We start from the raw sequence: 26,959 nt of genomic DNA, 5'->3' as shown, positions 1-26,959 counted from the left end.
GTTTACTTTCACAGTGAACCCAAAGAAAGACAGTGAAAATACGCCAGTGAAAGGAGGAACAGTAGCAGACCTAGGTAAAAAATATATATATATTTTTAATTATTTTTAGTTATTGTCTCACATAATGGGCTCCTGTTTGTGCAATAAATGTTTGTAATTTTTTTATATTTAAGAAAGAAAAATGTGGTAAAACCAGATACTTGAAATTTTTTTAGATGTTCTTCCATTTGTGGAATCTCCATTTGTTACTTAACGTCTATCACATAAATCTGCATTAAATGATAGAATGCATCAGCTTTTTCCCTTGAAGCTGCTCCCTTGTGGACATTCTTTACACTATTACTGAGCTTGGTATATAGGGGCAGATACTTTCCTTTTCCAGATCCCTTCTTTCCATGTACTGGGAACCAGAGTGATTCACTTTGGGACATACCTGAGCACTGCTGGGCTCTAGGCATTAAAGACCTAAATGAGTCTTCTACATTGTGGTGTGCAGGGCTGCATCTAAGGACCTGGGCCGGGTATAGTCAATTTTTTATTTTTGGTCAAGGTCCAAATTTCTTCGTCAAAGTATAGCCAAAAGTCCAGTCTCCCGGGAAACATTTTTCACTTCCCGATAACAATAATGATGATTAAAAAATAAAAAAATTTTGCCGTCCATTCAAAAGCGTCTGTCGGTCTGGATTTGGCCCACAGTCCGCCTTTTGATCTCGAGAGAGCTTAATTATCCTTGCTCTGTATTTATGCTCTTATCCTCTTTCTCTGTGGCAGTTCAGTGTGTACATGAAGAAGAGATTGTGCTTTACTGATGCACTGTCCATGTTCCTTTTTCTTGTCTCTCCTCTGCCCACCCCAAACAAACAAAATCCTGTCCAATAAAATGACTGTGATGTACAAAGGTTTGCAGGTAATCCAGCTGCATTTTATTAGAGTTTAATTCTCTTTGCTCTTTACCTTGCAGATGAGCAGGATGAAGAGACAGTTGCTTCAGGAGGAAAGGTAACAACTGTTCAGTTAGAAAAGTTTAGTAGGGAATAACCTTCATCTGACCTTTCAAGAACTCAAACTGTACCTTGCTCCTAAATGGTCTTTAAGACTAAATACATCCTTTGTAGGAGAGAGTCTTCTGCTGATATGAAGTACTCCTTTGTATATAGTAAAAGAAAATTTACTTAGTATTGTGAGATTACTACACACTTTTAAACATAAGGTGAATAGAATCTGAAGAGACTTAAATAAACTTCAGCATGCTTTGGTCGGCTTTTAAAAACCTTCAGGATTGAATCCTCTGTTTTGGGGGAAAATTTATTAGTTGAATTGTTGAAAATTTAGTGTCTTATGTATAAACAATTTGCCAAGTAAACCTTACTGCTCTGGCAGAGCACTGACCTCTAGAGGCCACTCATGCGGATGAGACAGAGCCAGATTTAAAAAATTTGGTGCATCTATTTGCATGTGTGGAATTTGTGTGCCTAACACGTACACCTGTGCACACCAGTTAGATTTGTTTGCACTTGCACATGTCCAACTTGGAAAACCTATTCCATACTCATTCTAATCAGTCTGTGCTATTCTTGTTTTACTAAATTTTGGGTACATATCTGATTTGAATATGGGTTTGATGTAAAATTGAAGAACCTTTGTCCTGTTTGAAAAGGGGAGAGAAGAAAGAATCTAAGGGCTTGTCGACACTGTCAATTTACAGTGCTGCAACTTTCTCGCTCAGGGGTGTGAAAAAACACCCCCCTGAGCACAGCAAGTTTCAGCACTGTGACGCGCCAGTGTAAACAGTGCACCAGCGCTGGGAGCCGTGCCTCTCGTGAAGGTGGTTTTTTAGAATGCTGGGAGAGCTCTGTCCCAGCACTCTGCCATGACTACATAAGCCACGTTAAAGTGCTGCCATGGCAGCATTTTAGCATTTCCAGTGTAGACTAGCCCTTAGGCTGCTGTGCTCATGGGTGTGAAAAATTCACACCCTTCAGCACTGTGGCTGTGCTGACCTAACTCACCATGCAGATGCAGTTACATCGATGGAATAATAGTCCATTGACCTAGCTACCGTCACTCAGGGAGGTGGAGTTCATAAAGCAGCAGAAAACCTCTATCATTAGTCTGTGTCCATATTGTGGGATTACAGTGGTATAGCTACAGCACTGTAGGTATGCTGCTATAGCACCCCTAATGTAGACGTGGTGTAGTGGTGTATGCCATCTATCCAGATTGTAATCAGGTATGACTTTTGAAACGTTATATAACCCGCAACCTCACCCTATTCTCCCCCCCCCCCCGACCCCCACACGGAGTACACAAAAACCCACACACAGTATTCAGTGTCGTCATGCCTTTTCAACAAGGGCTGCTTCCTCCAACAGTTATGTTTGTCAACGCATTCAGCTCAAATTTCCTTCTTAAACACTGCTGCTACAGCCCAGTAATCTCCCCTAAAAAGCATCAACAGCCTCTTTCAACACAGGTTTGTGGGGGGGGTTGTTTTTTGTCTTTGTCTCAGCAGTCTGTCTCAGAACAGGATCCCATAGTCAAGGAAGCCGAAGCCCTCCTGGCGTGCACTTACCTCCAGGATGTAGCCGTATCTCCCTGGGTCCCTACCCTTGACTGAAGGGAACAAGGAGAACACCACCTGCATCCCCCACCCCTTCACTCTCACTCTGAACCCTGTAGTCACTTCTGATCTGCCCTGGGTCATACCTTGCAATGTCATTAGGGCCCACGTGCGCGAGCAGCATGGGATAGTAGAGGGCTGGATGATCCTCTGCAATCTCTGTGGCCGACTGAGAGTGGTGTTTCATGGGTTAGGATAGGATGAAGTATGCTTTTTTAAATTCCCTTTTCTTGAACATTCCTCCACATTGGAACGTGAGCCTCTGAGTCATGCAAGTATTCCCTGGCATCAGTAGTACTAGACAGAGCCTGTCGGGGGACTTGCAAGTTTCTGATTAGGATGCTGTATTTACAGGCGTATTGCCAGCCCACATTAACTGGGCGCGTGGACCTTGCTGCGGCGCACTGAAAGTTCCCTAGCGCAGCAGATTGGGCACAGCCAGTTAGTAACTGTAGAGTCACACGGCAGCTTGCTGTGCACTAGACCACTGTGCAGACAAGTCCTTGTTCATGCTGTCCCCTCCCTCCCCCACTTTTAACGCTTTTATTGTCTTTCTCCTGCTGTAGGAAGATGAAGATCCCAACAAAGGTGATCAGTCTCGATCCATTGACCCAGGTGAAGACAATGTCACAGAACAGACCAATCACATAATTATTCCAAGCTATGCATCATGGTTTGACTACAACTGGTAAGAACAAAAAGTGGGGAGAGGATTCAGAGAGTTACTGAACTTGCTTCACCAATTAAATACCTGGGCTGGAATTCTGTTGAGTTGCAAGCAGAAATTAATTTAGTTTAGGTCTAGCACCTTCTTGACAGCTATCCCCATTGCGAAATGCACCTTAATGTTGTCAGTAGCTACCGGTGTGGTGTGCTGCTCTTGTTCAATGATAACAGTCGGCTGCATGCGTGGTCCCTCTGTGTGCTGCCCCGGCTCCGTGCAGATAACTGACACAGCAAATCCTGAGAGAACCCCCAAAACCACAGACTCTAGTAAGGTACAAAGAAACCCGAGCTTGGTTTATTGTCAAACGAAGCACAGTAATAGTTTCCTATAGACTCTACAGGACATACTACGAATATGTGCCCCCTGGCAATGGACCGGCTTAGTCAGTGGCGGGACTTTCCACTGCCCCCTAGGCTGGACAAAGATGCACACTCCGGGACCTACTTCTAAACAGTTACAGGACAAATCACTCATCCCTCCTGACATATTGAGGTACAGCCCCTTGGCTCATTGGGGTGCTGTCTCCCCCTTTGATCACATTGTTTCAGACAAACAGATCTATCCATCACGTTGTCCTTTTGAACCTGTCTTTAAGATGCACCTGCCTGTTCCTTGTTATGTCTGTGGAGTGTCCTTGTATCGGGATGTCCAAGTGCCATCTTGGCACAAGTTCCTTTTATTAGCACTTACATGTGAATGTACCTGCTTCTAACAACCCTCTTCTCGCCAACTTCTGTGAGTGAAGCCTGCCTCTGGCTCACAGCCCAGCTTTTGCTTAGCAATGCCTGGAAGTACTTTGGTTCAGGCCTCAGACACATTTCAGGGCCTCATCTTACTACAGATGTGATTAGAAGTTCTTTGCTCTTAGTCTTGTAGGGCTTGTGGTAGGTTAGAATTAAGGTGGAGAAGCTTGCACAGTACCTGTCTTCGGTATGCCTTGCCTTGGCTATTGTTGCTTAGACTTATTTTTCGTAAGTCCCAGATTTGCCAGTAACCTTCCTGCTCACCCATAACCTACCTTGGCTGCTAATTTTTCTAGAAATGGGAAATGTTTAACCATCGTGGGTTTCAAATACTGGCTCTAAAAGGATTACTTATTATTTGGACTTTATCTGCAGGGAAGAATGTCTGCTTGTCTTTGAATTCCCTTTCATCCTTTTTTATAAGGAGTGTCCAGCTTATTATGACTGTGTAGCTCAGAGATCTAGGTGAACTAATCTACGCTGGGTGTGTTGGGAATGGAAGAGGAGAAGTATGAGTGACTATATCTAGAATTGGTAATCACTGGTGTCTGGAAACCCAGCCCTTAACTATAGTGATTTTTTTCAAAATATATGTTTTCAAAACTCAGGTGAGAGATTGTCACTACCCTGAAGAGGCCATCATTTGAGGGGAAGACCTCTTTGCCTGTGTGCCATTTTAGGGTTATAACATTGATGTTTCCTTTGTTGAAGTTCTAGGCTGTTGCAGCTGTGACAGCAAATTCTAATCTAGACAAATGCATCCTTAACGTGTGTTTCCAAATATTCAAAAAATGACCGTATGTGTCAGATGTCATCTTAGTTGTCGTCTTTCATTATTATTATTTGAAAGAGATGCAATGGTTAGGTCATTAGCCTGAGATTTGGGTTCAGTTTTCTGCTTTGCCAAACTATGACCCTTGGGCAAAGTCCCTGTGCCTACAAATGAGGATAAAAGTTGTATAAAAGATGGCAGTTAGCCAGGATGGACAGGGATGGTGTCCCTAGCCTCTGTTTGCCAGAAGCTGGGAATGGGCGATAGGGGATGGATCACTTGATGGTTATCTGTTCTGTGCATTCCCTCTGGGGCACCTGGCATTGGCCACTGTCAGAAGACAGGATCCTGGGCTAGATGTACCTTTGGTCTGACCCAGTATGGCTGTTCTTATGTTAAGAATACTGTCCTACCTCACAATGTTGTTGTGAGGATAAATACATTAAAGAATTGTTAGGTGCTTAGGTACTCTGGTACTGGAGAGAGAGAACATTTTGTATTACGGTACCACCCACAGGCCTCACTCGGAATCAAGGTACAATTATGCTGGGGCTTTCAGGCAAAATCCTGATATTTCAGTTGCAGGTTGTCTACTAAGAGGATTCCAGATTAATCTGTTTAGCAGAAGCAGTAATAATCCTAATGGGGTCTCTCAGGCAGCTAAATCAGTTGGTGCAACATGACAGGCAGAAGCTTGGTGCTGCGTTTCTATAGACCCATACAAAACTGCTTATTAGATCATTAATGTCCACTATGACACTGAATAGACAACATACAGCAGGTCTGTGGTGAAGGAGGTCTGACATCGAGACAGCAACAAATTGATGTGAAAGAAAGCCTAGTGTCTTTTGGACTCTAATACTTCTGATGGCTATTACTTCACCAGGCTGATGCATGCTTAAGCACCTTAGACTAGACACTACTTCTAAAATATTTTGTAAATTGTTATGATCGAAGTCATTCTAAGGCTAATATCATTTAGCTCCACCAAAAAAAAAAAAAGAATGTGTGTGTTTTGTATAGCACTAGCATGACAGGATCCTGATTGGAGTCACTGCATACTACTTCAATGCAAATAATACACACTAGATAGAATGAGTATCTAAAGGAAAAACTGCTATAATTTTCTTTTACAAGGAGTGTTCTTTCTTCTCTGCCCCAATACCCTCATCCCACCCTCCAAAGAAGTTATATCTAAAGGCCATCATAATTGTCCCCAATTCTTAACTTCATACAAAATAGTTGTCATTATATGAGCTTATTCAAGTAATTTTATGGAGGGAATCTCATTACCGTGCCATTTAAGCTTCTTTTACAAAATGGGGCTGACTTTTTTTTATCATTGTCTAAAACAGAAAAGCTATTTCATAGTTAAGTTGATGGCAAGAGAATTATATCCAGAATACTGTGTATTCCTTGCTGCTTTAATACACATAACCCAGGAAAGGGCTCTTCTATTAAAGCATGGAGAAATGAGTTGAATAATCAAGGACCATATAAATTTTGGCAGACAAGTTTGTTTTTTAAGCAAGATGAATTTCTATTTGCACTTTACATTTCATAGCCTGGTATAAGATTCTTTTTCATATTCTATTTACCTTGTGTGGATTGCACAAAATGAACTGACTAGCTTTATGGTGATAGAATTCTGGAGGTGGAATTACTCTAAAGTTGAAATGTCTTTGGATCAGTTTGCTTTGTATTTTTTTTAAAGTAACAGATCAGCAAACCATATTTCCTTCTTACACTTTATTTGAAGGATGAGAGAAACTAACAGAAATCTCTTCACCTTCTACAGCTTATGTTACTTGCAGCTAGTCTAATAAAAGCTGTAGAATGGTAAAGTCTTCTTTCATCCCCCTTCAGTCAACTAAAAAAATTCCACTTTTATTTGAAATTTCCCCCATAGTATTTACATGTAATGCATTAAATAACTGACTAAAAGAAACTGAATTTTTACTTTATTCTTTGAGCTAGTTTACTTTGTGTTTGATAGCACTTTGTGTATTCTCAGTTTTGCTGTACAATAAGTCAGTTTCCTCTTTTATTTGTGTCTCTTTCACATGGCAGTAGCAGAAAGAGACTTTTTTATAAGAAAATGAGATTGTAAAATCCCCCCAAAACAACCAGAGCTTTAATTCACTTTTAAAAAATTGACTAGTGCAAAGATTTTGAAATATAGGATCATAATCTTAATACTCCTAAATGCCTATTTAGGCATTTGCCTGACTTTCAAAGCGATGAGCACCCAATTCTAATGCTGCATGATTTTGAAGCAGGCTTATCAATTACATATGAATTGCAAACATTTAGGTTTTTTTGAGGCAATCAGACCGGTGCTGAATACTCTCTACTAATTAGACTGGGGTGCAGGCGAGTGCATTTACCAACCTATAAACTTTCAAAACATTAGTGTAAAAATATCGTTTTATGGGTTGAAAATCTGGTTTCCTCTCACTCCCTCCAAGTCTGATTAAAGGAACATTGGGCATGTATCTTTTCATCGCTTGAATTAAGCACAATCTTTGCAATTCATGTCTAAATTGCTCTGCTTATGTGGTTAAAACTAAGTAATTAGAGGATATATTTCTATATGCTGTGTTGGGATATTTGGATGTCTGAACAACAGTGTTTGTTTTAAATGTTAGCACTTTAGGTGCCCATGTTAAGGGCGTGTAAAATTCTTGAAGGTGAACTCAAGCTATTGGCAGCTGGATTTTGTATAGTCTCTTTAGTAACCATGTTGCTTATCACACTTTCTTGCAGTATTCATGTAATTGAACGCCGCGCTCTGCCAGAGTTCTTCAATGGGAAAAACAAGTCCAAGACTCCAGAAATGTAAGTAAAATGCATAGATATAGGCATGTGACTAAGTTCCTAGTGAAGCCTAAGCGATGCTTTCAGTTCCAGAAAACCTGTAGTTATTTTCTCCTCCTCCCCCCCCCCTTCACATACACAAGGGTGAACTGATGCATCAGAAAATAGTGTAAAGGGCATTGAGGCATTCATGGTCTGTCCATTGTCAAGAAGTATCTGCTTATACAGTGAACTTTATTGTGATTTTAGGTAAGAATTGTACATATCTAAGCAATACTAAGCAGGTTGGATATCTAGGAGAAATACAGCTGATGGATGGTTGCAAAGCTAGTACAGTGTGTTATGTACACAGTAAAATGGTTTCTGAAAAGTTTGTTTTTTTTAAGCCTACATAATAAAACAAAACATGAAAATAGCTAGCTGCCACTGATCGTTGTTTACAGATATACAACACCTGAGCACATTGATTTAAACATAAGTTCATAGTTCCAAGTATATAGCACAGAGATTCTGCAGTTCCATTGTAAGCATAAAAAAACAGAATATCCCAAGCCACCTAGTAACCTTTTTTCATTTATAACGTAGCTGCTTTCATGATCCTGCAATTGTGCTGTTCTGATTTGAACTAGAGGTTTTCATCCATCATTGTGGTATCTAGTGCCTATCATCCACTGCAGAACTTTACACAATTGTTTAAAAATAACAAAACCACTTACCACAGGATCCTCACTACAAATGCTGCTTTTCTGACCTGGGAATGGCAGTTTTGATGTCCTTTATTTCAGTGTAAAAGTCTCTTTGGCTGTAATACCGTCTCAAAATATGCCAGGTTGCTTTGTACACCAGATTAACTTGTGTGTTCAGTTCAAGACATAACGTGATAAACATTTTGATGCACAATCACTGGCTTATCTCTAGAATTTGCTGTTCTCCTTGCAATCCTACTGTATGCTTTAATAAATGCATCTCCTCCTTACCGTCTGTTTAAGAAGATCTTCCTATTAAAATAATAAGCTAATTATGTTTGTTCATGTACACTAGCAACTAGTCGTAGAAATACTGCCTTTAATATGAAAGGTTAAAAGGAGATTGTCAAGATAAATCTTATTTTTTGTTAACTCTTTAGATTAATGAAATTGAGAGAATTACATTTACTCTTCGCTATTGTAAAGTATTGCATGTCTGTCAACACAAAAAGTAAAACTATGCTATTTAGTGTTTGTTTAAAGTGTATTTCACTGTCAGATTTTTGTGGAATAGCACAAGGCTGATAATTGGGTTTTCAGCAATACAGGAAGATATTTAAATTGACAAAACTCTGTTTTAGTTTAAAAGGATTCATGAAAACATGTCTGCTCATACTAAATCTTAAAATCTGTGATAACACTGTAAAACATTATGGCACCAATTTGGGTAGCTGGATCTTGAGTGGGAATTTTAGCACAGTTTTGTGTACTTGCTGCAATTTCAGTGAATGCTGCATATTTTTGGCATTGGGATTTGAAAGCGCAAGTTGAATGCCAAACAGAAGAAATAAACCTTTTTAAAAAAAAAAAGTTTGGAACGGGCTGTGTCATAACTGAACAACCAAACACACACACAGCATTTCTGTTGTCGCTTGAAATACTGGCCGAGTACCACTGGTGCAAAGATGTCTTAAAGGGAATTTTTGCTGAGGGTAAAGACTTCACCTAAATCACGTGTTTCAAACACGCGGGCCGCATGCTGCCTGTGGAGTATTTCTTGCGGCCCCCCCATAGGTGCTGACTTCACCGGCAGCCAAGTTCCCCTCATCCTCTGTCCCCTTTTCCCCCCCCTCCCCTGACTGTTCCACGTCCCTGCTCCTCTGCCTACCTCCCTGCCCTTCCCACTGCCAAACAGCTGTTTGGCGATGCTTGGGACTTTCCAGGAGGGAGGAGCAGGGAGGAGGCGTGCTCGGGGAAGGAGGCGGGGCCGGAGCGGGGATTAGGGGAAGGGGTTGGAATAGGGGTGGGGCAGGGCTTCATAGAAGGGGTGGAGTGGGGGCGGGAGCAGAGGGGGGATCTTTAACCGAAGTAATTCTAAAAGTAAATGCACATTTTGTCATTTGAGTGAGGTGCATTACTGAGTGTTTATATTTTATTAAAACTCCTCTTCACATCAGTTTTAAAAAAGTTAATACACTGACTTTTAATAGCATACTATATTACTCTTCATTTTTTTTCATTTTTACTATACTTCTGTATCGTTGTATGAAAAGGTTTCTGTGATGCGGCCCTTGGGTCAATGTACTAGTCCTCATGTGGCCCTCGAGCTGATTTGAGTTTAAGATCCCTGACTTAAATACTACTTTAATATAGCTTTCTTCCTCCCTCACTAGTACTTCATTTAATTAGCATGCTAGAAAATCACACAACTGATTATATCTACTGGTGAAGGCATTTCTCAAACTGCCACTACTCCAGCCCACACAAGGATACCCAGTAAAATTCAATTAGAAATAATGGGAGTAAAAATTCATAAATGATTTTCTTGGCCCCATGACTCTTTCTTGAATCAGTTTTCCCGTGACCCCTTTCTTTCCGGTTTCCTCTGCTTCCTTTGTTTTTGTGCTTCATTCTTTGCCACTTCAAGTGTTTTTGAGGAGCTTTGAAATTTTCTCTCTGCTTCTGCAGGTTACACCTCTGCATTCTTTGGGCTCTGTTTGACTTCGTGCAATTTTTACTCCTGGGGGGATTCTGCGTGCCCACAGAAAACACCCCCACCCTGCAGAATTCCAGTGCTGGGGCGGGGATTGGCATGGGTGCAGTTTTTTGGGGGAGATTCCCCCCCAAACAGAGGGGAAGCATAGGGAGGCACACTGGGTTATATGCCACTCCCCCCTATTTCTGCAAGCACAGAGCTTCACTGTCACCCTGTGGTTATAAGCGTGCATTTTAGGGCTTCACGGTCCTTGAACTGAATATCAGGCACCACTGGCATGCTGTATATATTGAAGGATGGGGGCCAACATGGAGCTATTTTAGTAATGGTCAGAATTTGAAATGACACATACTACGAACTTGTGTAGATTTTCAAATGTCTGTGAACTGCCTTCTCTTTCCAGATACCTGGCTTACCGTAACTTCATGATTGATACGTATCGCTTAAACCCTCAGGAGTACTTGACCAGCACTGCCTGCAGAAGGAACCTGACTGGAGATGTATGTGCTGTAATGAGGTAAAATCTTAAATCTTGCAGCCATTGCCCTTAGCTGTAACAATACATTTTATCCCAGGAAAGCTGCTTTATTACAAATTGTAAAGCTATACCTCCTGCATAGTGAGGTAGAAGACTTGGGGCCTGGGCGCATCAATTATGTTTCTATTAGCAGATCATCTTTTTTTCCTTTTGTGGTGAACACCACATTTTATAATACCCTTATTTACAGTGAAAGTTAAATACCGTGAGCATGGCTCAGAGACCAGCAAGAGATTGCATGTTAACTAATACAATGATATTCAGCTTCTACCATGCAATTTCTTTAATATGTTTTCAGAATTTCCAGTATGGCAGCTCACTGTATGTTTTGCCAAGTGAGCATCTTATATCTGTATTGTGATAAATACTTCTTTAAAATAGCTCTTTTTGTACAAAAGATTCCAAAGCATGTTATACTCCATACATACAGCATCACTGATGCACAGTCACCCTGAGGCAGATGGTGGGAGCTAACTGATGCATAGTGCGGAAACCATCACAATTCATCCCACTCTTCTCTCTCCTCCTCCTCCCCCCCGCCAATCCTCCAAAGATGTTTTCACATCAGCGGGCTTAGCTTTAGATCTGTTTTCTGAATTGTGTGAAGTGGTTTCCCGTTGCCCATAATTGAAATTGTCTGTCCACTCTCATTTTGTTGAACGCGGAGAAGTGGGATTGTCAAGCCTGCGTTGAGAATTAATGCAATGTGTTATGTTTCCCTGTCTGTGATTGGCAGCAAACTCATCACAGTTCCCCACTTGAACTTTCTCCCTGGTATCTTCTTTCTGCAGCTGCAGATGTGCTTGAGGGTTTGTTTCCTCAGACTTTAATCATGTAATGTTGTTCCCTAGAGTGCATGCCTTTCTGGAGCAGTGGGGTCTAGTTAACTACCAAGTGGATCCAGAAAGCCGTCCCATGGCAATGGGCCCTCCTCCTACTCCTCACTTCAATGTGCTTGCTGATACCCCCTCTGGACTTATGCCTCTTCATCTCCGAGCTCCTCAGGTAAATCCTACAGATGCCACCACCATGTCCATGCACACACACTTATTCAGATAGAAATAGTGATGCATGTATTTTAGGAATGGCTTAATGTAGTCCCAACCAGTCTGTATTTGTAGCTACAGTCAGTGCTGTGTGTACCTGAATGAAGTATGTAGCTCATGCATTTTCTGAAAAAAATGCATCCTTCTCTCCACATGCCCTTCAGTCTCAGTGAAATTCTGTTAGTAGTAGATTTTCCATCTCTCCATCATTCTGTAGAGTAATGGTGCACCTACAGTTGCAGCACTCCAAACCCACATTTGCTAGTTTTGTGTACCAATAGTGGTGAGTGGAGAGAATACTAGTTCAGTGCACACCTGTGTAGATGCATTTTGATGATGATTTGTTGGGGGGTTTTGTTTAGGTCCCTGCTGCCCAGCAGATGTTGAGCTTTCCTGAGAAAAACAAAGAGAAGCCTACTGACCTGCAGAACTTCGGACTTCGCACAGACATTTACTCAAAGAAGACCTTGGCAAAGGTAAAGTTGCTTGGGTTTTTCTTTCCCTTTGGCTTCTGTTGAGCTTTCTCCCACAAACCTTAGTCGTTACATAATCACTAGGTGGGATGTTGCTGGTCTTCCATCCTTGTCCCACGTGTCTTCTACCTGGACAATATTCTAAATTGTGGCCTCTTGTAGTTGTGCCAGGTGCCTGAAATGTAATTTAATGCAATAGAAATACAAACCTTTACACTCCCATAAGCTCATCAGCACTGTCCCTCTCCAAACATTCTGGGAATTCCTGCCTTGTGATTAGGGCCCTACCAAAGTCACTGTGCGTTTTGGTCAGTTTCATGGTCAGAGGGTTTTTAAATTTATATCTGAAATTTCACTGTGTTTTAACCACGGGGGTCCCAACCCGAAAGGGGATCATGGCAGGGAGGGTCACAAAGCTGTTGGGGGGGGAGGAGGAGGAGGAGAGGGGTTGTGAGGTTGCTACCCTCACTTCTGTGTTGCTGAACTCTGAAGGCAGCAGCTACGGAGCTTCCTGCATCTGGAGGTGAGTCTGATCTTCCTGTGCTACTGGGAATGCCCCAGCCAGGGATTGCTAGCTGCTAGTCCCAGCCGGCTGGGTGAGGGACAGGACTTGTTCTTTCTTTGCATGGCCCCTCTACCAGGGAGATCTGACCCACCTCCAAGTACCTCCTCCAGCTGCAGGAAGCTCTGCAGCTGGACAGCAACCCTGGAGCTTCATGCAGTTGGAAGAAGTTCGTGGAAGTGGGTCCAATCTCCCCTGTGCTGCTGGGAGCACCCCAGCTGAGAACTCACAGTTTCTTGTCTTCGCCAGTGCCCAGGGGCTCCGACCAATTTGTTGGCCTCCAGAAAAATGGGCACCTTGAGCTCTGGTGCCTCGAGCTGCTGGGGGCAGAAGCCCAGTGCCCCGAGCCAAGCTCTGGTGCAGCTGCAGCACAGAAGTGCGGGTCTGATTTCCCCACGAACAGCAGCTGTGTAGGGAAGCACAAGTACTGTCCCTCCCCGGCCCAGGGTAGCAGCTAGGAGCCCCCAACTGGAGCGCTCTCGGCAGCATGTGGGGAGATCGGATATCACAGGGAAGGGCTTATTTCACTGGCCATGATATGTTTTTCACAGCCGTGAAAGTGGTAGGGCCCTTCTCATCATAGGTGTCGCATGCAGCATGCTCAGTGTTTCAAAATAGATTTCATAGGAGGTTTGGAGGTAATTCCCACTAGTCAATTTTTGTATAGATTGTTCTGTTTTCCCAGTTCATATGGGACAGTGTTCCTCAGTCTTACAGAACTGGAAGGTCACTTCATCAGCAAAGGGGGGCTCTCTGAGCCAAGTCATGAAGTGATGTTCTGACACACCATCATTGCAGCATGTCCCAAACGGATTTAATGCTGTGATGCACTATTGCAATGCAGCATCAAGACAAAATGCCATGCTTCTGTGGCTGCCTGCTGCATTTCACACTGTTCTCTCCCTCTGCCCTTCTGACTGCTTAGAGGGAAGGTATTTGGCAGTACTTGGGTATCCTAGAAACCCTGGTCCATTTATTCAGTGCTGCCTCATGTCTGGAACTATACAGGGTTCTTCTCAGATCATCGTTTCACTCGCTCTACTTGAGACCAGACAAACTGCTTGGACGTGGATTCCATAAGAGCAGTATGTGTTGTCCCAAAGAGCACACAGATTGAGGATTACTACTGACAATGTGTCACTGTTCTAAAGACTGAGGGTACCAACTAGAAATCGGTATTCAACCCATACCAGATTTCATTGTGTGATTTATTCGCTTATTTTTGATTGATACACTCATTCAGTGAGAGTGCCTGTCCTTTTCTCTAGGTGCTCTTCGACACTTCTTAAACACAATTATAAAAATGTACTTGGGCTTTGGGGCTCCCCCCCCACCTCCCCGAAAGTGTTTTCCTTTTGTGTACATGCAATTTACTCCTGGGGGAATTCTGTGCCACTGCACATGTGCAGAATTTATGTCCTCTGCAGATTTCTTTGCTTCCCCACAGAAAAATGACCTTCTGATGGGGAATCAAGGGGGAGCCACAGGAGTGGTCATGCGACCCTCCCCAACAGTATGTTTCGGGGCCCCAGAGAAGCTGGCAGAGAGGTAAATCACTGTGAGGCAGCGGGTGGGACTGGGGAAGACCTGGCTGGTGGCTCCTATCCTGCAGCAGGCTCAGCTGCTAGTCCCGGCTGGGCTGGGCAGGACGGGACTTCCTCTTCCCTTGCATGGCATCTGGGCCTGTGTCAGACCCACCCCCAGATTTCTCCCCCAGCTGAAGGAAGCTCTGCAAACTCTTTCCTCTCCCCCCACCCCTCCCACTTCCTGTATCCATCGCTCCTCAGCCCAAACCTGGATCCCCCCACACTTGGATCCTGCCTGGGCTGAGCCTGCCTGCCCACAGCTGGTGCACCTGCCACAGAGGGGCAGGGCTCTGGGGTGTTTTTGGAGCAGGCCGGTCCTTGCGCTGTGTCAGGGTTGGGTGCAGCCTCACTGCTGAGTCCATGTCCCAGGGGGAGCTGCACAGTGATCTCCCACCTCTGTGTAGCCAGTGGCCTGTGCTGCCTAGTGCCAGGCTGGAGCCTTCACATTGATTTGACAAATAAAGTTTGCAGAATTTTAAAATATAGTGCGCAGAACTTTTATTTTTTTGATGCATAATTTTTAACTTTTTGGCACAGAATGCCCTCAGGACTCATACCGCCTATGTAAGAATTGTGAGTGCCTGATGGCTGACACTTTTAATTTGTGTCGCATGGGTTAGTGATCTGTACTCTGTGCAGATATTTGGGGAAAGGATAAGTTATTGGCATTAATTCAGTGTCTTACATAGAACTACATAACCCCATTAACCTTCCCTCCTTATAAGGGAAGTTTTGACATCTGTGAGGGGGTGTTTATATCAGCTGAAGCTGGTGGTAGTATCCTCTTCAAGAGTTCTGTAGTTTCAGGGAAACTTTTAAGTAACTCCCAAATCAGTTTGGTGTAGATACAGTAAACTCGGGAGTGATGCTATGCTAAATACTCATACTGAGGGCAAAGGGCAGTTACAGGGAGAGACTGTCTCTTTTTCAGAGAGCTTGCATTTCCCTATTAATTATCCTTGGAGATTCTTTTTTCGCTCCAGGTATTTTTATCTCTTTTTGAGGATCATTTTCCTAGTAAGAATCTACTACTCCAGTCTCTCAAACTGCACATTACTGTATCCATTATATACCTAATACAATCCAACCTGTCTACTATGCAAGTGTTGTCTTAGTTAAACATACTTTCCTGTCCTCCTGTGTCTCTTGAAATTCTGAGTGTAATTCTTGCAGACTGGACAGCTGCCTACGGTAAGCAGCGATATGATCAACTATAGCAGGATTGCTGGGAAGAGTGACTAATAGGCTGTGGTAGTAGATAGAACCACCACAGCTGCTGCTTTTACAAGAAGTTATTTTGCTCAAAGTAGTGCTCCTGCAAAGATAAGTAATCTATCTTGACTTTTCTTCCTTTATAGAGTAAGGGAGCCAGTGCTGGAAGAGAATGGACAGAGCAAGAGACACTGCTGTTACTAGAGGTAAGAGCTGATGAAGGAGAATGTTTGTTTTATACTGAAGGTAATCCAGAGAAAGGAGGCTTTTGTATGTAATATCTAAGGTTAAGATTTTGTCATGGGTATTTTTAGTAAAAGTCATGGACAGGTCGTTGGCAATAAACAAAAATTCACGGAAGCCTGCAACCTATCCCTGACTTTTATGAAAAATACCTGGTGGGGACTAACAGTCTGAGCCCCCGCCATCGAGAGCTCACCGCCGACTGCCAGGGCTGAAGTCGATGAAGTCAGAGGTCTGTTAAAGTCACGGAATCTATTCTGTGACAAAATTATATCCTTAGTAATATGAAATATAATCTGGTGATTCTTCCAGTGATTGTCCATGTGTGTGCACCACTTGAGGTGCGCATGTGGTCTCAATCTCCAGTTTTCAATTCGTGTCTGTTTAGGCCACACATGCACTGTTGTCAGATCTATTGTGTATTAATTATATCGATTACTTAAGAATTCCCAGTTGACACTCTGAGATTTGGTAGGTTCTTGTCCCAAGATCAAGTCCAATAGTATTAAAATTACTGGTCTCTTGGGAACCCTGATGTGCACAATTGCAACACTCTCACCTAGGAAAAACCCTCTGTATCTAAGACCGTTAGAAAAGTTACAAACCTTTATCTACCTTGCGGGGTTGGGCTGTAATACAGAACGTGCATCTGAGCAGCCACATACTCACCAGCCCTTGCAAAAGAACCTGAAGTATTAGTCATTATCTTCCTCATCACCATCACCAGTGGTCATCATCCTGGCACCTCCCAAGAGTTACATCTCCCAGTGCACACAGGCTGGGATACAACTTTTATAATGTGTTATGCTGACACATTGTGCCTACTCCCCCTTTCCTTATTTGTATTTCCTCACCCTACTAATGTTGGGTTACCTTCTCCCATAGGTTACTAGGCCTCTTACCTCATGCTTATTAGCATATATGTCAATTAGTTACCATGGCATTCTTGTGGTCAGACATCTGCGATAATCCTAATTTAAAATATCCCAAGATGGTATAAACTAGCATGTTGTGATTACCTGTCAGCAGTTTAGTCATTACAGCATTCTGTCTTATGATACCTTATGATCTAGGGTTCCTCCTGGCTAACTGCTTATGCTAAGGTTTTTGGGCCTTATGGATTGTTTAACTATCTTAAACATAGTTATGTGCCTTGTAGGCTCATTACATCATTGCTTTATCTTATACCTATACCTGTAAACAAAACCCCCCTGACTCCCTCATGTCCCATACAGAGGGTATAAAGAGCCAGATCAGCTGCCACTCCAGTTCATCTTTGCTGCCCTAGGCTTGAGATGGAGTGCTACAGTATCTGCATCCCTCAAATCTTTTCTAAGAATTTTGAGTAGTTTTTAATAGTTACTAGTGCTAGTGTGTTTTGACGTCTGGCAATTTGTTGTATTAGTCATAGTTATCAGGCTTTTTGAGAATTTACTTCTTTGCACCTCCCCTGTTTTCTCCTCTTTCATTTATCAAAAGCTTTCTTATTTAGGTATGATGTCTCACAAAATCTCCTGGTTTGAAGTACTGCACCTCTTGTGAGAGAGCCTTTCCCTAGAATGACTGACACTCTGGATCTGTTTGGTCTGGAGGAATCATATATGCCAGCAAAGTGTGGAATATGCAAGTCCTTTTCTAAGCTAGATGGACAAAAAGGGTCCAGGGAAGGCATGTTTAAAAGTGAATCTCTTTGGACTTATTCCATGAGGTTCCATCATTGTTAGGCCTATTCCATCAGAACTCTGGAGGCTTGAGCACTGTCTTAAGAAAAAAAAAATTCCCAGTATTGACACTTAAAAAGCTGCCACGTGGGGTTCCATACATAGCTTGATAGACACCATGCTGTGGTAGAGGCATCCAGAGCAGAAGCTTCTTTCAGTAGAACAGTCCATTTCTCTCTATTGGGTAAGACTCTAAGCTCCGATCTCCTTATTCAGGTCACTGTTTGGGGCTCATCTCAAATAGAGTCAACATAGGAACAAGCATTCAAAGAAGTTACTTATCTGTATAGTAACTAGTGTTCTTTGAAATGTATAGTGCATATGTGTATTCCACAACCTGCCCTCCTTTCTCTCTGCTTAGGAGTCCTATTGCATGCCAGAGCTCTGCGATAGAGGGAGAACTGGCGTGGTAGTTAGACCAGCTTCACTCTTTGTACTGTTGGCAGGAAGGTGTTCAGGGCGCATGCATGGACCAGACATTGCTAGCAAAAATGTCTGATCCTGGCGCATGAGCACATGTGCACTTTGAGTGGAATACTCATCTGGATAATACATCTTGAAGAATTCCAGTTACTGTACAGGTAAGTAATTTTTCTTTGTCGATAAGAATATAAGTATGGCCATATTGGGTCAGACCTAAAGGTCCATCTAGCCCAGTATCCTGTTTTCTGACAGTAGCCAATGCCTAGAGGGAATGAACAGAACAGGTAATCATCAAGTGATCAATCCTCGTTGCCCATTCTCAGTTTCTGGCAAACAGAGGCTAGGGACACCATCCTGAACCTATCCTCCATGAATTTATCTGGTTCTTTTTAAAATCCTGTTATAGTCTTCGCCATCATAACATCCTCTGGCAAAGTGTTCCACAGGATGACTGTGCGTTCTGTGAAGAAATACTTCCTTTTATTTGTTTTAAACATGCTGCCTATTAATTTTATTGGGTGACCCCTAGTTCTTGTGTTACAAGACAGAGTAAATAACACTTTCTTATTTACTTTCCCTACATGGTCATGATTTTATAGACCTCTATTGTATCTCCTCTCCCCCGCCCCTTAGTCATCTCTTTTCTGAGCTGAGAAGTCCAGAAGCTGTTCTATACCCCTAATCATTTTTTCACCCTTTTCTGAACTTTTCCCGATTCCAGTATATTTTTTTTGAGATGGGACAACCACACCTGCATGCAGTATTCAAGATGTGGGTGTACCATAGATTTATATAGAGGCAATATATTTTTTGTCTTATTATCTTTCCTTTTCTTAATGATTCCCAACATTCTGTTCACTTTTTTGACTGCCGCTGCACATTGAGTAGCTGTTTTCAGAGAACTATCCACAATGGCTCCAAGATATCTCTTGACTGGTAACAGCTAGTTCAGAACCTTTCGTTTTATATGTATAGTTGGGATTATGTTTTCCAGAGTGCATTACTTTGTATTTATCAACATTGAATTTCATCTGCCATTTTGTTGCCCAGTCACCCAGTTTTGTGAGATCCCTTTGTAGCTCTTAGTGGTCTGCTTTGGACTTAACTATCTTGAGTAGTTTTGTATCATCTGCAAATTTTGCCACCTCACTGTTTACCCCCTTTTTCCAGATCATTTATGAATATGTTAAATAGTACTGGTCCCACTACAGATCCGCTGGGGGTCACCTCTATTTACCTCTTTCCATTCTGAAAACTGACCATTTATTCCTACCCTTTGTTTCCTATCTTTTAACCGGTTAATAGTTACCGATCCATGAGAGGACCTTCCCTTTTATCCCATGACAGCTTACTTTGCATAAGAGCCTTTGGTGAGGGATCTTAGAATCATAGAAGATTAGGGTTGGAAGAGACCTCAGGAGATCATCTAGTCCAGCCCCCTGCTCAAAGCAGGACCAACCCCAACTAAATCATCCCAGCCAAGGCTTTGGCAAGCCAGACCGTAAAAACCTCTGTGGATGGAGATTCCACCACCTTCCTAGGTATCCCATTTGTGTAATAGTTTTTCCTAATATCCAGCCTAGGCCTTCCCCACTACCACTTGAGACCATTGCTCCTTGTTCTGTCATCTGCCACCATTGAGAACAGCCTAGCTCCATCTTGTAAAAAGGATTCTGAAAATCACTTTCTGAAAGTAAACTATATCCACGGGATCCCCCTTGTCCACATGCTTGTTGACCGCCTCAATGAATTGAGTTTTAAAATGGGGGTAGCTTCTTAAAAAGAGTCACATATGTAAAATGGAAAAGACAGTTGAGAGATCCCATGCAGTTTAGAACTATGGATGTTGGTGCTGCCATTTCTGAATTCATAAGAATATCTTTATATAAAATGTGCTTTAACTTCCAGTAATATGTGATTCCTGTATCTGCAGCCCCAGAATCCTATTATGTGCCTGAGTGTATCTTACAATGCAATGAGGTCTTGAGGCAAACAGTTGAAAACGTGGTTTTACACTATGAAAGAAATGCCCTTGGAGTGATGTGTATATATTTGCAAGTAAGGTGAATGCTGTGAAGTTCTGATAATGTTCACAGCTCCCCAGCTATGCCACAAGGTGTTAGAGGAAACTGCGAACATTCCTTTTTGAAGCATATCTGTTCCTGGAATACAGATGATTCTGTTACATGTTGACTAATTTTCACTTTCATCACTATAAATAGGGGAAGCAAGATAAGAGGTGGCCACCTAGTCATGTAGTTGTATAGCAAAACCATAGTGCGAGTTAACATGCTATTGAGACTCTAGGCCAGCGTTTCTGAAATGCGGTTACTGTGGCTACATGTGGCCACCAAGGGCTTTTCTTGCGGCCATAGCTTCCTGGACACTGGCGGGGGCGGGAGAGGGTATAAAGTAGTGGCCCCTCCCCCTCCCTGTTGCCCCTGGATGCACTCCCTTGGTGTTGGTTGCTGGGGCCACCAGCCCAGGGGTCAGGCTCTGGAGACACCTGGAGGAACAGGCAGCCGGTGAGTTCCCCACCTTCCATGGGTAAGTTGGGTTCAAGCTTTGGGCTTCAACCCTGGGGTGGCGAGGCAGCAGGCTCTGGCTCTGGGGCTTCGGGCTCCAGCCCCAGGCTCTGGCTGCGCAGCCGCACGACTCCAGCCTCCAACCCCAGGCCCTGGCCATGGGGCTTTGGGCTCTGGCTGTGGGGCTTCAGACTCCAGCCTCCTGCTGCCTCCCTGCCCTGCCCCCATCGTCCCTGGCCCTGCTGCTTCCACCACACCCCATCCAAAGCTTAATTTGTCCCCTGGCGTTCCAGGGCTGAATAAGTCTGCTGTGAAAAGTGATACTTGTATGTTGGTTAATATCACTTTTCACAGCAGACTTACTAGCTAGCAATAGATACATTACAATGATTTGGACGTGTACATGTCCATATTTATTTGTTTTCCCTAAAGTTAATTAAGTATTGTAGGAAAAAATGTGAGAGCAGCTGCCAGCAAGAGTTGGTGGCTACACTCTGAAGCCACCAAAAAATTTGTCCTGAGAACCCCTGCTCTAGACCACAGAACTGTGCTTTAATGTGTTCTGATAGACTTCTGGAAAAAGCTTAAGGCAGTGATCCCCAACACGGTGCCCGTGGGTGCCATGGTGCCCGCCAGGACATCTATCTGTGCCCACGTACTTGCCGGTGGACAAGCATCTGCCGAAATGCGGCAATGTCAAAAGGCGTCGCCGCCGAAAAGCAGCGTCATCAAGAGGTGTCGCCGCCAAAATGCCACTGACTTTCGGCGGCATTTCAGCGGCGACACCTCTTGACATTGCCGCGTCTCGGCGGCATTTCGGCGGATGCTTGTCCGCCGGCCACGGTCCTCAGTGGCTCGGCGGACAAAAAAAAAAAGGTTGGGGACCACTGGCTTAAGGGAATGAGTGCAAGAAGGCAGGGTTAAGTTGACTCTCTATAAATAGTCAATAATACTATCAGGTCTGTCCACCAAAACTGACTGGAACTGGAGCTGTTGACTCAATATTAACACTTGGATCATCTGTTATGGGTTCCATTGTGATAACGCTAATGAGCCCCGGTCACATAGCCACAGTCTCAGTGCGAGGTGCTGTGGAAACATGTAATAAACACAAGGGTCACAGGCTTTCTCCTGTGGCTCAGGGCAGGATTTTTCTTATTTACTAGTGGTTTGTCCAGTCTAGGTTTAAGTCTTCAGTAATAGAGCTCCCACCATTTCCCTTAGAAATCTTTTCCACTGCCTACAGAGAAGGTTCTCCTTTCCGTAATACCTTCCCTTTACTCCTAGCCTTGTTTAAAAAAAAAAAAAACAGAAAAACTACCACTACGCTTCGTAAAACTGACCCGTACTAAGAGCCAGCAGTGCTTAGCAATAGAGGAAGATGGACATGTCAGCTGTGCTGTGTGTTAATGCAACACAAGAGCAACTAGTTGATTGCCATTTGGGGGGAAAAAGTGGAAAGTGAGCAAACCAGGGAAAGTCTTTATAGGGAATAGAGAAAAACAAGAAGTACAATGATCTTGGCCTAAAGGAGCTGTCAGTTTTGAAACTATTTCTGTGGTATTATCGTTCTTCTGTGTGTGTCTAGTGTAATGGTGCTCATATCTATTTATTTATTCCCATTTTATGATAGTTAATCAGTACAATAATCCAACGCTACCATTTTCTGAACTTGCCTGTACTATACTACTAGCCAAATATAGAAGCTTTATATATTCCAGAATTGTACTACTCTGCCATGCAAACAGAGTATTATTGGGTGATTTGTCTAGGTTTTTTAGCCATGTCACTACTTGTCAGAAAACCCTCTACCAAGTTCTGAGATCATAAGGAAAACCAGGGACTCTTAATTTCAACAGTGCAGTGCACGTCATACTCTGACTCTTAATATCCACCACACCTATATGAATAAGCAAAATTTACTAAAACAGTCTTCATAGAACTGGAAGTGTATTTAGTAAAACGGATTTAGTTCTTTTCTCATGTTACAGATAAACATGGCCTGTGCCCCAGATAATTATTTATATAGTACCATATAATAAGATGGGTTTCCAGAGCAAGAATAGCTAAGTAGCAGTTGATATTGGGCATATACTGTATAAACATAGGACTCTTAATACTTCATCATAAATAATAGAGATATTTCCGTGCTTATCAGCCTTGACACACAAAATTTATGCTATAGTTAATTTGTTTAATTATAATTCAACACAGTTATTACTTTGAATTAAACATGCTGGTGGATTAACTTTCAACCAATATTCTATTGACAGTTTCCTTAGCGATAGTTAATAACTTCACTAGCATGGAATGTTATAGCTCCATTAGAATGGAAGAGAAATAATAGAATGACTTGTGAGCAAAAACGGAATGTTGGATTGGCAATCCAGATTTTAACACCTCACTGCAGTAAATAAAGTTAGTTGTTTGGTTAAAACTGATTGGAAAGGATGGTGATCCAGCCATGATCCATTGATGTATCGTAAAAAGGTGCAATACTCGTATGATGTCCAAAAATGGCAAGAAAATATCCCAGTGGAATAATCCAAATAAACATCACCTCAAATTCAGCAAATGCTTATTAAACAAGGAATGAGTCCTGAGCCCATGCTATTTGTTCAATCTTTTTGGTTTATAGCCTATAAATAAAACAGTAGAGAGAGGAGATCAGTTCAAGCTTAAGTGATCCTCCTACAACAAGCCAACTCCATCCAATTAAATCCTCAGGGTAGCTTTGGGCAAATATGTGCAGTAAAGTTCCAAAGAAAAAGTCTTATCCAAGATAATTATTGCCCTACTATCCATAGACTGAATGGCTGGAGGGAGAAAAATCTGCTTCTCTCCCTAGCATCTTAATTTGCCATTTTTTCACTTGTATCTCAGCGTAGCACTGTATTCCTTGCATTGCTACAAGATCATTTTCAGCAGTTCATAATAAGGGCAAGTGTTGTGGGAAGTTAAACATTAGTTTAACAGAAAAATAATAAGCGATGAAGTAGAATGCACTGAATCGTATTTTATGCAAAAATACAGCCACGCTAGCTTTCTAACGTGATAAAAGGGGGGTATAGCCAGCAGTAATTAGATGAAATTAGGGAAAGAAATCTATAGCCTGAATATAAGGAAATTCTGCTTGATGCTGAGATCTTCTAAATTGTGGAAATACTTTCCTTGGAAAACAACAGAAGCCCTATTGCTTGGGACATTTAAATTTGGCCTGGACAAAGCACAGGAGAACAATACCATAAAGAACAACCCTGCATTGGTGCCTGTAGTATGGACCTGATGACCAAACAGAATCTCTGATTTCCTGGGTGTTATTTCTCCTTTCCATGGTATCTTTTAAAAGAACTTTAGCTTTTGGTACTGATTGCCTAGTTTATGGTTTTGGACATTTTCATAATTCATGTTGCCCTTCCCCTTCTGGCTTTTTAAGTTATAGTGACAGGGAACATTTGCTCTCCTCTGAAGTATTAAATAGGAATTTTGTTTGTATTGCATTTGCCCACCTAATCCTGCTTCCTACACTTTTGGATGGAGGGTACAGCAGTGGACTGAGGTCATTCTGGAGGTCTCTTTACTACGTCGAGCAACACTAGTTTTAAACTCTGCAAGAGAAACTGATCCAAAAGTTTCAACAAGGCAAAACTAAACCACTTATAAATAATCATACAAAACAAGACCGTAGGCCACCTGGTGTGGGTGTATTTCTTCAAATTGGTCAATGCACAACAAATCTATAACATTTCAATTTTCAGCTCAGCTATCCATCTGGCTAGTCTCTTTTCACATTTTCCAAAGTGCTCCTCAGATTGTATTTTACATTGCTGACTCGCATTCTTGAGAGCCCAAAGTGTCTTGTGACAGAAGATGACCATGGCTTTGATTACAACAATTACAGCTGAGGCTATTGAAGCTGCAAAAACACTTCCTTACAGGCTTATGAGGGCAGTACTCCAGTCTGGAAAACAATTCATTCTAGAGTTCTTGGATTTAAAAAAATGTATGTATAGTGCTAGTGAAAGGTGCTATATTTATAGTCCTGGAGACTGATGTCCTCTTTACCCACAGGACAAGTTACAGCATATTCAACACTTGTACAAGCTTCCCTCCCCTTAGTCCTAAATTGGAATAACTGCCTCAGAGGGTGAAAGTGATAGTTTGGTCTCTGGTCCATTTAGTCCTTGACACCTCTGTTAAAACTTCCAAGATCTTTTTACTTTTTGCACTTGTGTGTCTTGGAGCTCTCACAAGAGAATATTCTATCTAAACATCTGATGCACCCATCCCCATGCTATCGAAGTACCTTGTGGAAATCGATAAGTCAAGTAGTCTATTTAAAGCTGATCTACCTTTTGGGTCTCTCCTCTTCCCTGCATGTGCAGAAAGGTTGTGTAAATCTTTCTTGTATGGAAGAGGGAGGAATGTAAACCAGAGAATCTTGCATGTTGTCCTGAAGGTGAAGAAATTTCTGGTAGTTTGAATGTCTTGTGGAAGGCAGTTTAAAAGCCGCTGGGCTGCTGATTTCTCTTGCTCTAGACTTTCACCTTTGTAATGGGTGCAATCGAGTCTTTTGAGTAATGTAACTGTCATGGGAAGTCATGGATGTACAGAGAGTGGTCAGTGCTGAGGTAGTCTGAGCCCAGTCTATGAGGGCTCTAACAAGAACCTTAAATGAGAACTTGTGATAAGTTTGTGAGGAGTGTAATATCCACAGGATCAGGTGAAGGGCTCACATCTACCTGTTTGGAAGATAGGTTACTGCATTTAGAGCTAGCTAAAGCTTTTTTCAAGGCACTAGTTTGTTTCCAGGTACAGTATATTTCAGTAGTCCATCGTGGAGGTTACAAAAGGATTTGGAATACTGTGCCTAAATTGATATCCATTTGGGTAAGTTGTTGACTCGTGGCCTGTTAAAGATGGAAGAAGATGATCTGGTAGATACCACTATTTGTGAATCCAGTAGCAGTGAAAGAAGGAACTAGAAGGATCAATAGGTTGCAAACTATTTTGATGAATGGAGGACAGATCCCTCATTTCAGATTGGTGACAGATTTCACTGGATCTTCAGAATACTTCCATCTTCCACTAGCATTGTTTCCATCATGTCTGGGTTTATCTTCTCCTGGTGCTTTTCATTTAGATGCTGACCCACCATTTAGGCATTGGGATATTCTTGGAGAATAAGTAGAGCTGGGTGACATCTGTATGCTGTTGATAAGTGAGGCTGTATTTTCTCACTGCCTTCCGTAGTGATTTTAAATATGCAATCAATGTGATGGAATAGAGGGCAGAGTCTTGTAGTACTCCACAGTTGAGGGTTCTAGATGTGAAAATAGGGGATCAGAGGAAGGATCTGAACCAACTCCTAACATAAGCGCTCACCACTGCAAAGTTAAGGTGGTCCAGCAGCATCTCATAATCAACTGTGTTGAAAGTTATTGAGAGATGACCAAGGAATCTTAGTATGGATCTTGTTTTTGTGTATGTGGTGGCCAGGAGGAAATCTTCCGTCAGTTCAGCAAGTGCTGTTTCTGTACCATATCCTGGTGTTGGAACTTTGGTCTGACCCAGTAGGGCCGTTCTTATGGGTTAAACACCCAATTGGGAAGAGTGTTGGATATTGGCGGTGGCAGGTGTAGTTGGGAGATGGCTGTTCCCCGGCGTCTCTAAATTTGGTGACAGTGATCAACATCTTAGGTAGTGATCAGATCATAGAATGCTTTAAGGTAGATTGCCTTCCTTTACAGAAAAGTCAGCTTTTCATTTTGCCCAAGGAACTTTTTGCCTTTTTGGCTATCCACAACTGGCGGGAATCCGAATTGCATGTCATTATTTCAATTTCCTCCACTTCTTCAAGGGCTTGCTGTTGTATAACTGGACCAAGGTCTGGGAAAGTTGGTATACCAGTGGTCCAGTGTCTAATCCCCATCACTTGGGATTCTGATAAATTATTTCAGATGCAGGAGATCTTGTCCACAAAGTAGACTTATTTGTCTACTTTGTGGACAAGATCTCCTGCATCTGAAATGTGGTTCAAATACCTCTGCTCTTACCAAAGATTAGTTAAGGGATCTAATAATCTCTCGACACTACGTTCTGATACTTCAATTCTGAACACGGGATTTTCCTTACCATTTATAGTCTAATAGATGGTGCTCTGTAAATATAGCCACATTGACAATCTGTTTGTTCTGATACACCAAGATCCTCACCTTACAACTCATGGATTCCATCTAGTTGCCAGTGATCAAGAATGTTCTGTAGTC

The 26,959-nt window shown here is 42.4% G+C and overlaps 1 protein-coding gene across 1 annotated transcript in view; it reads left to right on the top strand.

Annotated features, from left to right (window-relative positions):
• SMARCC1 (SWI/SNF related, matrix associated, actin dependent regulator of chromatin subfamily c member 1) overlaps positions 1 to 26,959 on the top strand; it is a 147,336-nt gene that overhangs the window by 56,559 nt on the left and 63,818 nt on the right. Inside the window, exons 12-19 of the mRNA XM_045004886.1 lie at positions 15 to 74; positions 962 to 999; positions 3,187 to 3,308; positions 7,629 to 7,700; positions 10,765 to 10,878; positions 11,751 to 11,904; positions 12,308 to 12,421; positions 15,925 to 15,984. Coding sequence (XP_044860821.1) covers positions 15 to 74; positions 962 to 999; positions 3,187 to 3,308; positions 7,629 to 7,700; positions 10,765 to 10,878; positions 11,751 to 11,904; positions 12,308 to 12,421; positions 15,925 to 15,984 — 734 coding nt within the window. The remainder of the gene's footprint in view (positions 1 to 14; positions 75 to 961; positions 1,000 to 3,186; positions 3,309 to 7,628; positions 7,701 to 10,764; positions 10,879 to 11,750; positions 11,905 to 12,307; positions 12,422 to 15,924; positions 15,985 to 26,959) is intronic.

Source organism: Mauremys mutica, chromosome 2, assembly GCF_020497125.1.
Source record: "Mauremys mutica isolate MM-2020 ecotype Southern chromosome 2, ASM2049712v1, whole genome shotgun sequence".
Taxonomy (NCBI): Eukaryota; Metazoa; Chordata; order Testudines; family Geoemydidae; genus Mauremys; species Mauremys mutica.
The sequence above is the reverse complement of the archived record's forward strand: the minus strand, read 5'-3'. Positions and strand labels throughout refer to the sequence as shown.